The following is a 20468-nucleotide window of genomic DNA, read 5'->3' as shown; positions in this document are numbered from 1 at the left end:
GCACAGCTGAATTCTATCACAATTTCTCCATCCTGGGGAACCACTGTTGCTTGACCTTTAAGAACAACGAGCACCACTGAGATCTTGAAGAGACAAACCACCCCAGTGAACAGAACCCCCCCCTCAAACCCACCGAGTTCAGCACAGCAATCCCCTCCAGCCAGCACTGCAAGAAAGGACACGGTACTATATACCCCATGCTCTGAGAAGATGTTACGTAAAGAAACACGATGGTCTGTTCCTCACTGTGGTGGGTTGACCCTGGCTGAGGGCCAGGTGCCCACCAGAGCCGCTCTATCACTCCCCTCCTTCACTAGGCAGGGGAGAAAAAGTGCAACGAAAAGCTTGTGGGTCAAGATAAGGACAGGGAGAGATCACTCAGTAATTATCGTCATGGACAAAACAGACTGAACTTAGAGAGAAAATTCACCTAATTTATCACCAAGCAAAACAGAGTAGAGGAATGAGAAATAAAATCAACTCTTAAAACACCTCCCCCCACCCCTCCCATCTTCCCGGGCTCAACTTCACCCCCAGCTTCAACCTCCGCCCCCGCCCAGCGGCACAGGGGGACGGGGAATGGGGGTTGCGGTCAGTTCATCACGCGGCGTTTCTGCCGCTTCTTCATCCTCAGGAGGAGGACTCCTCTCATCGTTCCCCTGCTCCAGCATGGGGTCCCTCTCACGGGAGACAGTCCTTCATGACCTTCTCCAACGTGAGCCCCTCTCACGGGCTACAGTCCTTCACGAACTGCTCCAGCACGGTCTCTCCCACAGGGTGCAGACCTTCAGGAGCAAACTGCTCCAGCGTGAGTCCCCCACGGGGTCACAAGTCCTGCCAGCAAACCTGCTCCGGCGTGGGGTCCTCCACAGGCTGCAGGTGGAATCTCTACACCCCCTCATCCTTCCTCCATGGGCTGCAGGGGGACAGCCTGCTTCACCATGGTCTTCACCACGGGCTGCAGGGGGATCTCTGCTCCGGCGCCTGGAGCACCTCCTCCCCCTCCTTCTTCACTGACCTTGGTGTCTGCAGATGTTCTTACATCTTCCCACTCCTCTCTCTGGCTGCAAAAGCTCTCTCTAACTACTTCTCTTTCTTAAATATGTTATCACAGAGGCACTGATTGGCCTGGCCTTGGCCAGTGGCGGGTCTGTCTTTGAGCCAGCTGGCATTGGCTCTATCAGACACGGGGGAAGCTTCTGGCAGCTTCTCACAGAAGCCACCCCTGTAGCCCCCCTCGCTACCAAAACCTTGCCACGCAAAACCAAACACGCTCACTTAGAAACACTGTGCACAGGAGAGCTAGTGAAGATTGATCCTGTTAGGATTTCCAGCTAGTTATCTGTTCAAACTTCGTTCTGTCCATATTTGTTGTAATTGTTCCAAATATGCTGCTGAGACTTGCTGCAGTTTAGCTCATTGCTGGCCTGTAATTTAGACCCTCTCCAGAGGCTCTTAACAAGTATTGCAAATTCATTAAATTCCTACCATCTGACCACCAGTTTATTGGTCTTAGCACCATCTAGAAATTATTTTGATATCGTCACTTAAGAGTTGAAAGAGCAATTTAAAACAAAAATATGTTGTTTGTCACAGCTGCACCACAACAGGTCCTCCAAGGAAATATTTCCCTTTAGACCAATTAGAAACTTCTCCACCTTGAGTTAAATAATTCTCTTTCAATTCTCCAGCCCAGTGTAACAATATGGTAAAGGACTGAACAGAGTGACAGGACACAAGAAACCCTTAATAAAAGAAATAATTTTAAATTAAACACTGCTCTGACTACATGTCTTAGACAAAAGATGGCATATACCTCTCCTCAGCACGTAGAACAAATATTTTTGAAGCTAAAACACATTAACCCAAGTTTGTCTTTTTTTGAAACTACTTAAGTGACAAGAGTATCTTCAAATATACTCCTGTGACCATATGCAAGCCAGAAAGAACAGAAAACAAACAGTTCTGATTCATAAAGCAGCAATATGAAAGTGATTCATCTTAAAAAAAAAAATCCATATTTAATATTAAGGACATAAAGTGCTGTTGTATTTTGAAGTTTCTTTTCAAAGCAAGATTGTATTCTTGTTTTCTGAGTCATTACAACTGTATTTTCTGAATCACTGTTTTCAGAACAGGGCAACTTCTCTTGAAGAGAGTCAAATCTGTTTCCTGCTATGGTACAGAATCAGATCTGTCTTGAGGGGATGTGCATTGCTCTGTAGTCCATGACAGAGTATCAGAATCAGGTCTGTATCTCTGCTGCACACAAATTTTAGTTTAGTTCAGTAACTACTTCCAATGGAAAGACATGATCATATTTCCACATCTGTAGAATTATGTTTATAACAAGCCTGATGCTACTACTATTGGAGATACAGACCACTCAGTATCTCCTCAGAATAAGCTCTTATTAAGTGTACCTTCCTCTGATTAAAACAACTTGCAAGATAAACAGATCAAAATTCTGTTCTCCACAGGTACAAAGGCATGAACCTGGCAAAACCAGAAAAGGAAGTGTGTATTTTACCTCTGTGATCAACAGAGGGTTTGAAGGCTTGAAGGATCTTCGGCACTGCTATCCCCATGTCAAGCTCAGTTAGAGTTAGTTCATTCATGAAGTACGGCAGCTAAAAGAACAGAATGTAAAAATCAAGTCCATGTTATGGAACTAAACACCATTGTTTTCTGAGAGAAGAAAGGTCATTAAACTTAAGGAATGGATTGAGCTGAAAAGCCACCAGTGAAAGAACACAAATACAATTACACAAATTACTTTCAATTCTAGGATTTTGCAGTTATGAGTTTCAAAATAATATTTTAGGGAGAAATTCAGCATGTGAACTTGGAATGTTTTTTAAAACTATGCTGAAGTTCAGATGTTGACCTTAAACCTCCAGCATGCTTTTTAGTCAAAGCATGTAAAAAGCTCAAGAATGAAGTGTAAATCCTATTTTACCGAGAATAAAAACAAAGACTTCTTTGCATTTTAAATTCAGTCACATATTTTATAGTTAGTTGCAGTTATATCAACGTGTCAGCTATTTTTATCTTTGGTAAATTCTTTCATAGCACATTAGCTTTTAAATCTGTATCATAATTTTAGTATAATAGAGGCACTGAATCACAATGATTTGGGTATCTATTTACTGTAAGTATTTCTAATTGATAGAAATTCTATCTCCTGTGAATAGACAGTGCTTTAACCTATCAAAAATACATCCATCCCCCATCCCCAGTCTTTCCACTTAAACTGTTTCCAATGAGATGTTTGGGTACCCTGCTGTCACAATTGTGGAAACAGCCAAGGCAGAATTAGGTTACTGCTTATTTCCCAAAGCACAAGCAACACTATCTCACAGCTGGTGCTGGCAGCTAAATTTCAGAGCTTTTGTCAGCAAGACATCTTCCTTTGCCTTTAGGATCTGGCAAACTCCTCCCCAAACATCAGGAGCTAAAGAGCTCTGTGATTAACTGCTGCTGTCCAGAAGTTACAGAATGCATAGGGAAGACCCAGAAGTCATTCAAAAGCATCACTCCTCCCCTCCCACTTTGAACTTACGCAGCTGATGCACAATTATATCCTTGATGCACAATTATATCCCATCACCCCACAGAAAGCTCTTCCCTGACTGTTACCCCCAGTGACCTCTCCTGCCAGCAGTGTATGTCTGAAGTTAATAGGAGCACATCAGCATTGTGGTTCCCTGATCTCCTCCATCTTAAAGGCAATCTACTATTTCCCAAAGCAGATTTCATAACTTATAAGCAGTTCTTTTTATCCCTAAAGTAAATACAATACTTCTACTTTTTACATAAAAACTTCACAGACACAAATAGTCAATCCAGCTGTAGTTCTGACACAGCAAAGTTAACATGTTGAGACCCTATGTGAAAGCGATAGCAAAGTCGAACCAGAACTCTACACCACATTTATTTACTTGTCTTTTACATACACACGTGAAATAAGTGTTTCTTCCACCGTTTTAAAACTCAAAGGTTATGTGTTTGTTTTCCTCAATAAGGAACGTGTAGTGCAAGTCTCCAGATTAGTTACCTTTATTTTGCTAAGTTTCATTTGGATCTTCTTTGACACTAGATCAGACCAGTACTTTTCTCCTAAAAAATCCCAAAATATTCTTCCAAGCAAAGCATTCACCCAGGCCTCCTGTTCTTCTTCTTCAGCTTCCACATGGGCATCTGGTAACTGAAAACACAGAGCAGGTTATTCAGCTCTATAAATTCTATAAACTATGGTCAGAAAAAGCCTCATTTACACTGGGAAGTTCAGTGTTATAGCCCTGGTTAGCTAACACTAAATGCTCAGCACATATACCAGCTTTACAAGCACATCAGCTGGCCTGACACGAGCTTGCTTGTCATCATCCTGACATGTAACAGAGTGAATGAGACCACATAGATAGAGATTCACCTAGGGCAATGAAATGAGAAAGCTGTATGTAATTTAACCTCTGGCAGAAAAAGCAGATAAGCCCAGAGTGGGCAGACTTAGAAATGTGTCTGTAGTAGAGACGCTCGCTCTCCCCAATAGGATCTAAAAGAACAGCTACTCTACTCTTCTTTTGTTTTATCAAAAAATAGGAAAGCAAGACTCCATCTTACAATCTTAAATCCAGCTCAGAAACATCACAAATAGATGATAAACAAATGCAATACAAGGAAACACATTCTTCCTTCCAGCGTTTGTATATAGGATTCAGGAAACCATATTGTTCCTTCTGCTGCACTAAAGGTTTTGTTTACAGTCCAAGAGGATTATGTCTAGGTCGCAAAACACTTGGAGATATATATTCAGGTGTTGCATCACTGACTATAGACATGAAAGCAAAGGCAGTTGAAATAATTCTGGGTGCGTACATGCTATCCTGTATTTCATTAAACCCAGGAGGTTTCCATGAAGGAAAGACAACATACTTAACATCTCTCAACTGCCTGCAATGAAAGGAAAATTTGCCTTTCGTTATTACGTAAGGCAGAAATCCTGAAGCTAGAAGAAAAGCTGTGCTTTCTAAGAGGAGTCAGGTAGACGCTACAGTTCTGAGCATCATTTCTTGGCAATGACTGCTCCCGATGGCTGCAGCCTCATGCAGGCAGAATTGCTGGGTTAGTAGCTTCTGCTGTGATGCAAGTTTCCTGCCAGCACTGTTGATCTATTTATAGAATGATTTCTGACACGTGCCAGATTCAGCAGCAAATTCATCACTGCTTCAGGGGTTGTCAAGGGCTAGAATATCTTTTTCCTGGGGGAACACAAGATGTGTTTATTCATATGCTACACCATGGCCTCCTACTCCTTTCTGGACATTGTATGAAAGTCTGGCAACAAAGATGCACGCAATGAATTACATCTTTTAAATGAACAGTGATCGTACTTAACATTAAGGATCCATTTATTAAGAGTGTCGTACTTTTAATATTAAGGTTCTGTTTATTAAGAGTGATTCAAATGCAGTCCAAGAGGCCAAAGACATTGCTCACTATTACACTGCTATGTTTTACACAATACTAACACATCAACCATTTAGTATTGCTCTAAAAGACATTTAAAAAATGAAAACCCTACGATTCATCCATCCATGCCTTATGTCTTTGAGCAAGACCGTCCAAATCAAGCTGTAGTCTATACAAGAGCCAATTCCACTTCTGTCCCCCCAACAACCCAAGCAGCAGGTATATTGCAGGAAAAAGTGTCCCACTGTCAAAGCCACAGGCAGAGACCATCAGATGCATACTAACAGCAAACTCCTAACCCTATTCATGGCAACAGGGCCAGGACGGCATTCTTGAGAAGAACTGAACAGGTTAAGCGCTGTTTGAAACATGCAACAGAAAAACAGTTCTCAGGTCCAGGACAAAAAGCACTGCTTCATGTGACCCAGAGTGCATGAGCAAACCCAAACATGAGGCTGAAAACAGATTTTACAGTGTAATTATCTGCACTGAAAAACTCCTACGAAGGGCATCCAACTTAGATTTCTGTTATATGAAAATTCTGTCCCAATCAGGTGTTTGGATGCACTCAGGAATGGTAGGCAGCCTTTAACTCCTCCCCAATCAGCAGAAATTGAAGATCTATTTTACTACTAAGTACTAAAAATTCCACTTGAATTGTTTCAACAAGCCAGGACCTTCAAAATATGCTTTTAGTTCAATCTACATTAGAATATACATAGAAAAATGTAACTTTTTACTACTATTGGGAAGTGAAGTTTGTGGAGTTCTGTTTGTTTTCATCTTATGCTTAAGATAATTTCTTTTGGGACCAATGGTTTGTAGGACAGACCTGTGCATTCCTAATGAAGAAAATCTACAGCCATATTGCCTTCAGCTGTACAATCTTTTAGGTACAAGACACTGCAAAAGCCAGAAAAAACACAGATGTTCTTGGGAGATAAGAAATCAAACTAAATCAATGAAAAACTTGTGTGTTACATTAAGAAGAAACTGTGGTCAACACAGAACTGGCAAGTATCAAAGCCCCCACTGACTTTACAAAAAGTTTAGGTCCAACCTGACGTTGGAAAATAATTTTTCTTTCTACAAAACTAATTTTTAAAGTAGCAGTTAACAACATAAACGTATCGCCATCTCTGATGCATCTTTTGGGGGAAAAGCATTACCTTTTTCACAGCTGTAGGGCTGCTATCTGCACTGAGGACTGGACTACCTGAAGGGCTTTTCTTTTCATGTGGAACACACTTTGCCATGTAAATACTGTAGTCCAGAAGCATTTTCTGTCGCACGTTGCCAGCCAGATCCTTGTGCTTTGGCTGGGATGCAATTTCTTCTGCACTTCCCTTGCTGCTGCTTCGGCTGTGCGTAAGAACTCCAGATTGACTATCGGTTCTACTGTGTGTTGGCAATATCCCTAAATTAAAAAGAATAATACCTGTTTAACAGAAAAGGAACCTGACAGTCAAATAGTAGAGCGTATGATCAAACACTTAAAGGAACAAAATTAGCTTGCAGATACAATTTATTCCGAAAAAAACCACCACAGTAGTGTTTTCTCATTTTGAAAGGTAAAAGTAAATTCCACTACTGTGTACTTAGGCGGTCCTAAACCCAAATTAGTCAATGTTTGGTATGATTCAGCACTCAGCAGGATGTGGGACTAGAAAACTCAGCTGATCAATAGCATATTTGAATATGGACACTCATATATGTATAACATATGTCAGAATTCCCAACAGCCCTGCTGGGGAATGCCTAAAAGTCAGGTGATTAAAATGTGCCTATAACTAAACTTTTTTTTTTTTAAATTTAATTATAGGCTGTTACAATTAAAAGGACTGTCAAAAGCATGTAACTATTAGAATTTTAATTAGCCATTAATTTTGCATTTGCATTTCAAGAAGTTATGTGCCAGAAATAATGATGTTAACCAATTTTTAAAAAGCTTCTCAGAGAATAAAGACAGAAAAGCATGAGTCATTCACATTTAAAATTGTATCAGAGGATGGTTTTAAATTAGTATTTCAAACATTTGATCAATGCTGTAGGCTAACATATTTATTGGTTCAGACATATGTACTAGTACAGGACTTTTTATTTAACACAAAAGTGTGTGTGCTTGTGACATTAACCCATGAGAAAGCTCTTTAGTCTTTACAGGAAACTGGAGTGTAAGGAAGGATGGAGGAGGAAGAACAGGTAATAAGAGAACTGAGTCTAATACTGCAAATATCGACATCAGATCTAACAGTACAGAGAGGGAAAAAAACCCCGACTGAACAATTCATCCTAACAAAAATGACAGGAGTTGTTACAGTCACTGAAAAATAGTGTATTCACATAAAACAGTCTAGAAATAGTAGGAATAGTTGAGGGCATACAGCAAAGTGAGGAAAAGGCAGGGTGCAAAGGTGGGAATGAGAGGCCAAGGTAAGGAGCAGAAGAATGTCTTTAGTATTATTTGTCTGTAAAGATCACTATGGCTCCACAGTTGTTGTAACTACCACTGGAAAACATAAAACTTTGGTTTCTTTCTTTTAATAAATGCTTTTACTAGAATATGAAATGTGAATACCTGGCTTGCTCCCACATAAACTGGATGGCTTCTTTGCTTCAGACTTCAGCTTGGATGCGAGAAGGAACCTTCTGAACCATTCCTCCTTCTCCCTGCCTGTCCTTCCAAAGAGATAAAGCACTTGATCTTTTTGGCTAGTGTACTTTGCTCCATCCTGAGATTTCTTGGATTCTTCATTGTTCAAGTCCACTTTTTCAGCAGATAACTTTTCCTCTGTATTCTCTTTATCATTCTGGGCCTTAGCCATAAAGTCATCCTGTCTAGCAAGTTCAATGCAAATAGGGTACTTCTTATTCCAAATCCGTTTTCGTGCCAGGCTCTTAGGAACCAGGGAAATCTGAAGGATAAATGAAAGGGTTAAAAATTAACTTATTTTTCAGTTCTATCTTCTATGTTTCTGTAGTCACATAAAGAACATAGGAACATGAGAGATACAGATCCTACACTGCATCTGCTGGGTTTAACTGATTCAACTTACAGCTGGTTGATGTCCAATGAACTGCTGTCACTAGGTCTTTGGTGAGCCATAGCCTTGGAATTAACACAAGGACCATGCAAGTAGCTTAGACTTCTACAATCATGTGGAGAAAACTCAGTTTTCATTTAAAAGATCTTATTTTCATAGTTATGCAGGGAAAAAAAACAAAAACAAAACCCCACACCAAACACCAGCCCTTCCTCCCCCAAAAAAACCCACCAAAAAACAAACCACAAGAACCTTATTTCTGTGACCATGGGGTAGGTAATGAGAATCTAAACTGAATTTTAAAACTCAACTTTTCAGGCCCACCTCATGAAATTGAATGTTTGAAGTCACATCAAGTATGTAAGAATCAAAGAATAAAAGTGATTTCATTCCTTTATTTATAAATTATATTCTAAATTCAGTATGTTCAGAGAGAATTGAGACAATACAAGTGATAAGAGTAATAAGAGTTAAAAATTCTAATCTAGGGGCTGAACTTACCCACATTCTCCAAAAATCTGTGGGTAAACACCCTGGAGAATAGCCATAATTTGCTTATTATATTCAGGGCACCCAGCATTTTTGCAACCAAGTGGGGGTGGGAGGAGGGGGAAGTACTGGAAATTTTTCTAAGATATCATAGAGAACAATTGTCAGTCAAGTGCTCTTGCAGCATGTGATAACTTTGCTTGTTTGTCTTCATTATGGGAAAACAAATGTCCAATAGGCAGGGATCTAAGTGTTTGCTTTATCTTTTCACAGTCTTCCTTGAATGAAAAGCAGAGCTGACAGAAAGCTCCTTTCCCATACTGACTCAGGGAAACGAAGGGAGGTTTTCCTCACTGTTGCCCTGGTTCCTCTCTTCTTCTAACTCCCACAGTCAATTGAAGTATAGTTTCCTCCTACAGCTGTACTGCCAAGGCCCTCTATTGATGCAGCACATTAAAAAAAAAATCCATTTTTTTAATAATGGAGTATTGACGTATTGCTTAATACAACGCCAATGGAGTCAACTTCACATGGCAACTCTTCACAGATTTGAGGGAGGCAAATAACATGTAGGAAAACTGTCCCAGCATTACTCTTGATGCACTCTTCCAACTGCAAAAATTCCTATCTCATTCCCTAGACAGCGGGTACCAAGAGCAAGTCCTGTCTGTTCCAGCCACCTCTTGCTCTCCTCTTTCACATCCATACACAATGTACGTTCCCCCTTCAAGTGAAATGCAAATGTTGACTGAACTGCCTTGGGATAGAGACAACCACCAACAATTATGTGTTTTGGTGTAAGCTTCAGAACAGTCATGCAGTAATCTAATATATGGGGAACAATTCTCTCAACTCCCACATGTTAACTTCTGCTTTGAACTGACAGAGAAAAATCATGCTTTTCCTTTACTATGTAAATATATATTTTTTCCAAATCTTGCTCAATCTTCCTCCCCAGCACAATCTTTTGCAAGTTAGTCATGATAACAGTTTTGTTTACATAGTGACAGAACATGAAACTAGAGTAGTGAAAAAAATTTCAAAATTTCAACAAAAATTTCAAAGTATTCTTTGTTAAAATCAGATATAAGTATGGCACACTCACCTTGCTCTCTGTAAGTTCATAAATTTTCTGGCTGATGTACGTGACTTCAGGCTTTGGCTCATTGTACACAGCTCTTCTAGAAATATTTTTATTGGGTTTTGAAAGTCTTAAGGTGCTTCCTTCAAGTCGCACATAGACAGAGTGAGTCAATGTAGCATGGTATGTTTCTGGATCATAATTATAAATTTCATTCATCCATCCCTAAAGAAGAAAACATTTGTCAACAGGCTTTTAAGCTGCTGGAAAACCAAGTACAGCATGTACATCAAAGTTTTAAATAATTATCCAAGCTTATGCCAAAGTTACGTCACTTACTGTACAAAAACAACAAAGCAGTAAACGCCCCAAATGAGGTAGCACCAAATTGACATGAGATGAGGACTGTATCCCAAGCAGACACTTTGTTTTCTGAGTAGGTAATTTTGTACATGTAGTGCAGTGGTCTTCCACCTCATCTTCACGAAACGCTGAGAGATTTGCAGACGCAGGCTTGCGGGAAGAGCCACGAGGCAGCCTGTAAGGGCATGCTGCAGAGCAGCCCGTCTGCTTACAGCAAGCACGGACATTTTAATCACCAACAGTCAAGGCAGAGCAAACAGTCTGTCTGCTTATAGACAGCACTGACATTTTTATCACCAACAATTAAGGACTGAGTGGAAGTCCACAATGGAGTTTATTTTAACACACCATCACCATTTAACATCATCTAACATGTTGTGTAACCGCCCAGTTACAACACAGGAGTCATACGTGTGGGGATTAGGTTTCATTCATTTCTGTGCAGTGAAAGAAAGGAAAAACAAACAAGCCAGCCCTGCTCTAACAAGTCTGTAAGCGCTGACTCTAACTATGGGGGGTGATGTTACTCCTCTTCTCTAACATCTGCTTCCAGAAAATGAAAGATGATAAAAGGGGCAGAAGACAAGCCAGAATACTCATTCAAGGAAAACAAGTTTTCCTTCTCTTAACCTGCCCTACAACATGTTTTGATAATTACTGCTACCTGCACATCAAAACCTTAATTCGGCATACTCAATATTCATTAATGTCAACAGAAAGCAAAGGAGATAGACTTAAACAGATGTACCTTAGAGCATAAAGTAAAATGGCATCTTTATAAATACCCAGGTGAGTATAGCAGGGGAGAGCTGCTGGGAAGCGGGGGGAGCTGAACGAGCATTCCTAGTATTGTTCAAAACAAAGAGGTTAACTACCTTATGCAAAACATCCCAGAAATTTCTGCAACATTTTCACTTATTAAAAAAGTTTATACCCACACATAGAAATGTAATATTTTTTTAAGGCTCATTTACTTCAGGGCCATGTAATTTCTCAAAGTAGGCAGCATACACTGTCTTAGGTGCCATAGTAACAGTGATAACTATGTTTTGCTTACTCCAGCATCTAGCTCTATCTTCATTATAAACCATGAAAAACCTAGATAAATTAGCATTTCTTTTACATTCAGGAAAGATCGAGTCATTCATCTTTGCTCAGCTCCAAAGCAGACTACCTCTTTTATTGACAGATATACCTATATCAACACACACTCTATGAAGAAGCTTTGTGTTTGGGTTTTTTGCTTACACTGGGTTATATATAACTACCATACAGGAAACACAATGCACAAGGAAGTTTTCTATAAACCATCAAGGTTCTGCACAGCAGGGTTGACGTATGTTTGAGCATATCCCATTTCCTTCCTAGAAATTATTAAGCCAAGACATCTTTGAGCAGACAGCAACTACTTTTCAGCCAGGAACTCCAGCTAGACTTATTGAAGCGCAAGGACATCACGTGAGATGCCTAAAGCCACCGTGAGCCATTCACTCTGTGCAGAACTGGAATATCCATATGGCCCACAGATGTCTGGAGAGACTCCCACCTGCCCCCCAGATCAGATCTCCGAGCTACTTCTAGCTCAAACACCCAAGTCTGGAGTCTACAGCCAAGCAAACATACAGATGAAAGTTTGCTGCCTCCAAAGTTTATCACCTTCTCCTGCAAGGCGGTTCAGCCAAAGACTGCACAAGCTGGCACGAAGAGAAAGGGATACTTGGAAAGTGGATCTTTATATGAAGCTTAGCCACACAAGCCCTTTTTATAACTGTAATAAGCTATGATGTTATTTTCAGTAGGAGGGTTGGAAACCTCCAGGTATATGTGGTACCCAAGAAGGAAGGTCAGAGTACACTTAGTTTCCTTAACATCCTGATTGAGATGGAACCAGCTGGAGTTTTCTGACACTAACACTTGAGCTGAACAGAGGACATGTAGCAATGAAAACTGTGATTTACACATCATTCTCTTGACTGCCATGTACCATAGTGAGAAGTAAAAATCCACGAACAGAGCTTCAAAAATGAAAAGCTGAGAGTCGAGACAACACGAACGTCCTGGGACACACATTAGCTGTACAAACTTTGCTATACCTTCTCAGCAGCTATACAACTGTTACCCAACACTCTTCTAGCCGTGTTTCATTTTATCCTCCAGCACATTCTGAGATGCCATAGCCACATCTGTGACAAAAAGGTGCAAGGCCCAGCCTACGTTAAATGACTTAACCAAGTCCAGTGAACCTCTGGTAGCACAGGGGTCTGAATCCATCTGGTATGTCAGACCAGCACCTTTCCTATCCCGGTTCTTCTATAAGAGTGCCAGTGGCTTTTCTGCCAGATTTCCTTACCCTATACAACTAAACAACAGAGAAGAGGTCCTTTTGAAGGTTGTCATCTTCTTCCCAGCAGTAGCAAGACACGCTGCATTTAAAGGACAAAAATAAACAAAACAAAATCTCTGCTCCCCCAGTATGTATATTCCCACTTCACTTTCAGCATTCAGGAGCCCTGGAAAGTCCCTCCTGCTTTTCTGATCCCTACCATGCGCCCAGGCTTTCCACTTCAAACAAATGGATTAGCTGTATAATCTGCCACAATTCTCAAACTCTGTCCTGCCACCTCCCCTGCTCACTGTACGGAACAAACCCAACAGAAGTGCAAACACTGCTTCTCGTAGCACAACCATCAGGTTATTAGTGAGTGAAGAACCTGTCCAACACTTTTAACAATGATTTCTGGCTGCCTAAAGTACTGAATGTTCAAAATCTAGAACTGACAGAACATAAATATATTGTCCACCTAAACCAGCTGCCTACATAGTGGTTTCTATACAAGGAAGAGATTGTCTGCTTCATGTATTTGAGGCATAGCCCAAAACCCAAAAGATACAGAAGTTTAAATTCAAATATTTGGGATTTTATTTTCAGACAGTACCTAGCCAACAGTCAGGATGAGAGAGATACCATACCGCCTTACAACAAACCCACCCTGTACATACATTTTTAGTTTCCTAATTTCTAACGATGCACTGTTTCCTTTTTGCACTCAATTTTCAAGTTATTTTGTAACACAGAGAAACATTCCATGGCTGAGAGTGAAATGTTAATACTTCACCAAACAATGATTCTTCACTCTATTAATGAATCTGAAAATGTGTGCCAGCTGTAGGATTTTTTTCCCCTCATATGTCTAACAGTGTTAAAGGGGGAAAACAACACCATCTGCCTTCTCACTTCAGCAATTTTCATATTTTGAAAATTGTTTCACTTAACATAAAAAGCATTTTTGAGAAGGTTACCCAAGAAGCCCCAAATTTCATTCCAAAGTTCCTGCATTTTAAGAACAATTTTAGCAGAAATACCTCCGCCCCTCTATTTGCAAAAACAATCTGGAACAAAAGATTCACAGCCTACGGAAACCATTTTGCAATGCATCTAAACAGGGAAGTTATGTTACCATAACATGCTAGCAACAGATAAATTTTCCCAAACTACGAAACCAACAATGGATTTCCTTGTGTAGGAGAGGAGTGACTGTATGATGGGTCTTTTTTGTACTAGTGAAGTTGTTAAAATAAGAAATTTAGTAATTCAGGGAGGACAATAACCATAGTCATATGCTACTCTGCAGCTGCTTGCCATTTACACTGATCCTGTGATCTCCATTTATAAAGGTCAGCAGTTGCTCTAAATTCACAGCTGAAATTAGGAGAAAGTGCCTCACCATCAGACTGGAAACTAACCTGAAAAAGTATCTGGATAGAATACTGGGCAGCATGGCTTTTATAGCAAAGCTCACAGTTACTATTCAAAAACCTATACGTGCGCTAACAGGACCTGGCCTGTTTTTACTGAACTTCTGGCTTTCAGAGTGCAGCGTGTCACCTCTGTCACCGCAGAACGCACGGGTCCGTGCAACACTAGCACCCACACAAAAGGTCCACTTTGGTTTATTTTTCCTCTTTTTGTGACTCTGGGCTGCAAGTTTTTTTATTTGATCTGCAGTTCAATAGAATAATTCATGCGAGTAAGAACTGCAGAGTCAGGCCCTGTAGAGTATCAACTTTTTAATGTTAGTTTAAGATCTCAGGTATCTAACACTTAAACTGAGAGGGGAGGTTGGGAGGGATCCTTATGAACGATCCAGAGGGCTGGGGGCACAGACCAGGTCTGGAAATAAAATGGTATTTTCAAATGCATAAATAATCAGAAGTCAACTTCACAATACAAGCCCAAATCTGGATTATAACTGCCCCCAGAGTTTCTCAGTGATATTAACAGATCAATTAATATCCATTATCATTAAATGATATAATCAAATGCTCCAGCACCAAAATTCTTGAAAGACTGTTATTCACTCAGATCACACTAATTGTATTAGCATACCTCTCATTACCACTATTTTATAACACTTCAATAGTGTTTTGCTTGATAAACGAGGAAAAATGCAATGTAGTTTTTCTGAGCTTTTATTGACAGGGAATCTAAAGACACAAAAAAGGTCTAAGGTGGGCAGCAGTAACCATCACCTTACCCAGCAAACACATTTGCCTGCCAGAGGCCACTATCAAACATGAAATCCTCTGAGTGATATTTAGGAAGAGCATGCTGGTAAAAAGCCGCCTGTTTCTGTACAGCTGTGGCTCAAAAAGCTTCATTTCTCTAGCAGGCACTGCCAACATGGTCTTCTCATAAAAGTTCTTTCTAATGGGAAGAGTAAACTTATCATTTCTGGTTTAGCTGTTACTTAAAACCTTTTGTATCAGCCAGCACAACACAATGGAATGCACACATGAGATGGCCAATAAGGAAGTTAGAAAAGACTAATGCATTAAAGAATAAGAAAAAAAAAAATGTGGGCAGAGGAAAAAAAAAAAGGGAAAACGAAGCTAGAGAACTGAAGACTGAGGGAATAAGAAGGTAAGAAAACATACACTGAAGATGGAGGGGTTGTGTGTGCATTTTCTGGTTGGGGGGGATGTTCTCCCTCCAGTATCAAAGACATTTGAGTGAAACATGTACAGAAATCTACAGAAGCACACGCTAACCAGCACAACAGCGTTCGATTCTATCACACTGCAAAGGTACAATTTTGGGGGAGACAGTATTAATGTTCAGGTATTTTGGCAATTGCTGAGGGGAATTTTCCACTAGTTCTTGAAGCTAGAGAAATGCAAACTTCTCAAACAATATTTACATGGGGAGAATGCACACATACTTGTACAAAAATAGCTTGACGGCAGTTTGGCAGAATCCCAACTCCTAGAGCCCCATAAAGGGATCTTACTCATAGCATTTATCATAATGGCATGAAAACAGTCCAGGCCAGAATACGTGACCAAGTTCTAAAGAGAACATCTTTTTATGCAAGAGCATCAAGTTTGATTTTCCTATATTCATGTGAGTTTTGTTACAGATTAAGTCTTTATCTCATTTTTCAGATGATCTAAACTGTCAGTGCTCTTTTTGACACGTGCAAATAGAAAATAGTTGCACGAGGTGGGAATAATAACTTGCAATTTGCTAAATCGTATTACATTATGTTCCACTAAAATACGGGCACTGAGATGGTTTTTAAAGTCCTGAAGCATTAAAAACCCCTTTTATAGGGCTTTACATGTTAAGGATAATTACTTTGTATGTTAATGAGTGGAAGAAATACTTATCAGGTCATATAAAACATTAATCTACATTCATACAGACTTCTCTGCACAGTTCTTTTGTTGCCTACAGCCATTCTCATAAAATGTATCTCCTGGATAAAAGCATTAAAATACAGTTTAAAGGTTCCTGAATAACACCTAACATCTCAAAGAGCCAGCTTAACACCAGCCAATAATGAACATTAGGATCTCTACCAGCTTTCAAGTATCAAGGCAAATTCATATGCAGGGTCTCAGCACCCAATTAGCAAGGACAGAACGAAAAGTTTGTCAAGATTTGTACATGTAACCGGCAGGTAAATCAATTGGATAGACAGGAGTGTTCAATTTGCATTCCCAACAGCAAATAAAGACCACAATTCATACCATTCAAGAAAAAAAAAGGGAACACCAAGGTAGCATCAGGGCTGGGCATGCAATTGCTGCCTGTATTCAGCAAAAGTTGGCTTTTATACCTCGTTTCTCTAACTTTTCAGTTACCTAAAGATACATGAGATTAGCTGACAATACACTATAGATTCTACAGCATATAACCAATACCATCGTAATTTAAGTTCATGTAACCTTTGTGTTGTTACACAACTGGAGATGCAGCTTCAGAAAGCTCAGGATGGCTTTAATATTTACACAAACACAAGAAAGCATTCACAAATACTCTGATAAGCAAGTGATATCAAGTCAAAGTTGTATCACTATAATTCTGAAATGCTTCTGTTGCACATCAGAAACTGGTAGATGCTTTATTGCTCAGAATTCTGCAACTGGGAAAATATTTTAATTCATCAGAGATGGAGATTAGGAGAGGCAGGACAGGGACAAAGAAGAATCACAAAGGCACTGAAGTAACTGAGTGGTTGTATGGATCACAGTTGGACAGACAGCAATGTGCCAGATGTATAAAGTGACACACTTGCAGTTGTGAACCAGAAATGGAGATAGGGAAGGGTGAGGAGGAGGGAGGATAAATTTTCTAAGAGCTTCATTTAAAACCCAGCTCTCAGACATGTTTTACTGAACTGTAATCCATATTATACACTACAATATTTAAGATATCAGCACGCAGAAACACAGACATCATAACTGATGAGTACACCCCTTTCATCACTCACTCCTCCTCCCATTCTAATTAGCTAATGTTTGAGGAGAATCCATATGCTCTCCAACTATCTGTGCTTTACTCGAACACAATGCGTGTGAATCTGCTTAGATGAACAGACAAGACAGACAAATTGCTGCCTAGACAGCAAAATACCTCAGAAACAAAATGCATCTCCCAAGACACAGCTTCAAGCACAAGTGTTATTTTACACGCCAAACTCTGACACTACTTGCTCTCACTAGTTCAGCTGGATCATTTCAAATCCATCAGCAAAACCATTTGCCCTTTTACTTTTGAAGCAATTCTGGTTTTCTACTAATCCTTACAGACACTGAAGTCTTATGTATTCTTGGATACTAAATCATTTGGGCCCTTGCCAAAGCCACCTGACCCTAAAACAATACTCTATTTACAAACAGAGATAATTCAGTTAATTTACACCTTCAGAATAAGTCTAGTTTACTGCTTCCATCCAAAACAACACATGCACACACACATGCCCAGCATACCATGACCTCACCTTCAGTATTTCAGGTTCTTTGATGTCTAGAGCTCCTGTATTCCATTGTTTTTTCATACTTTTATGCAGTTTGAGATATTCATGAGTACGTGGAGTAAGAAGCCAAATCACACAGACAGCTGTCATAAATCCAAGGGCCATTCCAAGTAAGAGTCCACTTAAGTAGCCAGGGAGAGGGATAATAAAATAAGCGTAGACTAACAGTGTAAAGAAGTATAAAGTTTTCACTGGTATTTTAGGCTGTTGCACATATGGATTATTTTCATCTTCACTACTGAGCATAATACCATTTTCCTCAGTCATCTCTGGATCAAGCAAAGTTTCCGTGGGTTTATCATTTTTGCTTTCATCCTCTAGCAAGGAAAAGTCTTCAGAATATAGTTCACAAAACTCCTCATCCTCTCTGCTTGCTAGTGCAGACAATGAACATTTTTCAAGTACGAGTGAAGTTTTCGAACTCACGTCCTTTGTGCTTGCAGACTGAGAGATTTTGGTCTCTGTCTCTTTCACACGTTCCTCAGCCACTTTTGCCTGATCGTTCTTACTCAAATTAGAGTTGCTTCCATAGAAGTCCCCTTCAGAATCACATTCTTCTTCCTTAATGCTGTAGTTGTTATTGCTTTCCAAATGGCCATTCAAACTGGAAAGGTTTGAGAGTTCTGAAGCACTTGAAGATAAGGCTTTGGGCCTGTGGCTACTACTTTCATCACCCATTATTTTACTGAGCAGCTGAAAAGGCTCATAGATTACTTCAGAAAGGCGTCTTTTAGTATCTTCAATTTTAGCCTCCATTTCAGGTACTTTAAAAAAGCAACGAGCGTCAGAGGGAGATGTTAACGGAGATGAGGGGGCAGTTTTAGAATCGCCACCTGTAGCTCGAGGTTGAGTGAACTGTTTGAACAGATGCAAGTTCAGTTTTGAGTCAGGTGGCCTGTAAGACACAGCTTCAGATTCTTGTTTGGAAGTGTCTGTAGACAGAGATTTCACTAAGGTTTTCATTAGCTGTCTATGTCGCATCGGTGGGGTGGGTTCTTTTGGTTCCACATCTGTTGAAAGGGACTTAACTAAACCCTTAAAAGGCTTTGAACTAGAAACTGTGGATGATCCACTAGAGCAAACAACTGATCTGGATGGGGATGAGGACGGGGAAGATGACAGGCTGGATTTCTGTTCCACAGGTGGTGATGCACCTGATACGCTAACTGTATGACATGAGTGTGATGGAGACAGGACTAGTGGCACTGCACTGAATACTTGGGACATGGAAGGAGAATCCAACAGCTTTACAGTCTCTGCAGTTGGCAGAACTGCAGGTGATGAGGACAGTAGTGATGCAGAGTTGGCCACATTAAGCGAGGTAGCTGGACCAGAAAAATCATGGCCGGTATGCTCAAAGCAGAGGTCTTCCTTGGCTTCAAGTGCTGTTACAATGCTTTGGTCATCTAGTTCCTCATCAAGAAATTCCTTAAACTCCTCTTCCTCCTCTTCTTCCTCCTTCCCAAATGCAGAGAAATGAATAGTGATGGTTTCTCGAGAGACAGATCGTTGGACCTGCACTTTTGGCGCTGACTGCTTTGAGGACATTTCACCAGTTTTCTCTGCATGGCTACTGTTCTGACTTGTCATTGCAGGTCCCAGAGATGTGTCAGAGTCTGTGAAGAAAATGTAATACTATGTTAAATGCATTTTTTCCCTCAAACATCCTTATTTTCAAGCATTAAGCCAAACATAAGAGATGGGTTATAGGCAACAGGCCAGTCAGTTGAAGATTAAAACACTGGACACCCTTTATCTCAGTGGATTTAAAGTGTCTAGTCAAATTATGGACTCCTACTACAGAAATTGATTGTAGACTTATTTCATTGACTAAAGCATATCTATATTTTAGTTAATAAGCAGGTGTAAAGGGCGTAACTACCTCATTTTTAGTATCATTGAATGCAAGAACAGATTCAAAGGAGGACAAGGGAAAAAACGTGTTCAGGACAATTGGCAATCATGGATAGGAATGGAGAACATTACCAGACCTCTCAGATGATCTTGAAGGAAAAATCTGACACAATTTTAGGTAAGAAAAAAAATCCAACAACAACAAACAGAAGATACACACGCTCAAAATTACAGATCTAGGTTACTGTTCGCTAGATAACATGTCTCCACACAGCACAAAATGGCAATATTTTTAAGGTAATTTTAACAGCACAGCACTTCTTGTGTTCTGAACTTACAGTTCATCTCTGATGTGCCACCTTCCTGTTTTCCCCACTAGAAGCACTTCTGAGTTCCAGAAACCCCATCCCGTGCCAGCACATTGAAATTCTCCACTCCTAACTCTCAGTTCCTTCTACATACAGTAACTCATGTTTTTGGGGGTTCCCCCCCCCTTTTTAAATAAAGCAAAGTTTGAAACTCAAAGCAAGGTCAGAAGTATGTAAAAGTCCTCACATAGTCTTTGTCTTTCCAGGCTTTGCAAGCTATGGACAAATGATCAGGACAAACAATAGTCCAATAGTTGCAGGCAAAACAGCACAACTGGACAGAACTTAATTTTAATATCCTCCTGAATTCCAGAACTAGACACCCTTTAGAAATGTATTTTAGCAGAACCACAGTACAGCAAGATGAAGTAGCTCCAGACGCTTCAATAACAGACAGTTATCAAAGTAACTGTTGTCAAAAAGACATGAGTCAGACTTAAGCAGATACAGCCACATTTGAGATCTACCTCAGATAACA

At 40.1% G+C, this 20468-nt stretch overlaps 1 protein-coding gene across 4 annotated transcripts in view; it reads right to left on the bottom strand.

Annotated features, from left to right (window-relative positions):
- TEX2 (testis expressed 2) overlaps nt 1–20468 on the bottom strand; it is a 57562-nt gene that overhangs the window by 13154 nt on the left and 23940 nt on the right. For 2 of the 4 annotated variants that reach the window (XM_075770841.1, XM_075770840.1), the window contains 6 exons: nt 17733–19384; nt 10111–10311; nt 8051–8387; nt 6642–6910; nt 4058–4207; nt 2531–2630 (listed from right to left, as the gene is read on the bottom strand). In XM_075770841.1, coding sequence (XP_075626956.1) covers nt 2531–2630; nt 4058–4207; nt 6642–6910; nt 8051–8387; nt 10111–10311; nt 17733–19358 — 2683 coding nt within the window. In that variant the 5' untranslated portion in view covers nt 19359–19384. The remainder of the gene's footprint in view (nt 1–2530; nt 2631–4057; nt 4208–6641; nt 6911–8050; nt 8388–10110; nt 10312–17732; nt 19385–20468) is intronic. The other 2 variants (XM_075770842.1, XM_075770843.1) reach the window with 1 other exon arrangement.

Source organism: Balearica regulorum, chromosome 18 (genome assembly GCF_011004875.1).
Source record: "Balearica regulorum gibbericeps isolate bBalReg1 chromosome 18, bBalReg1.pri, whole genome shotgun sequence".
Taxonomy (NCBI): Eukaryota; Metazoa; Chordata; class Aves; order Gruiformes; family Gruidae; genus Balearica; species Balearica regulorum.
Note: the sequence above shows the minus strand (reverse complement) of the source record. Positions and strands in the feature narration are given on the sequence as shown.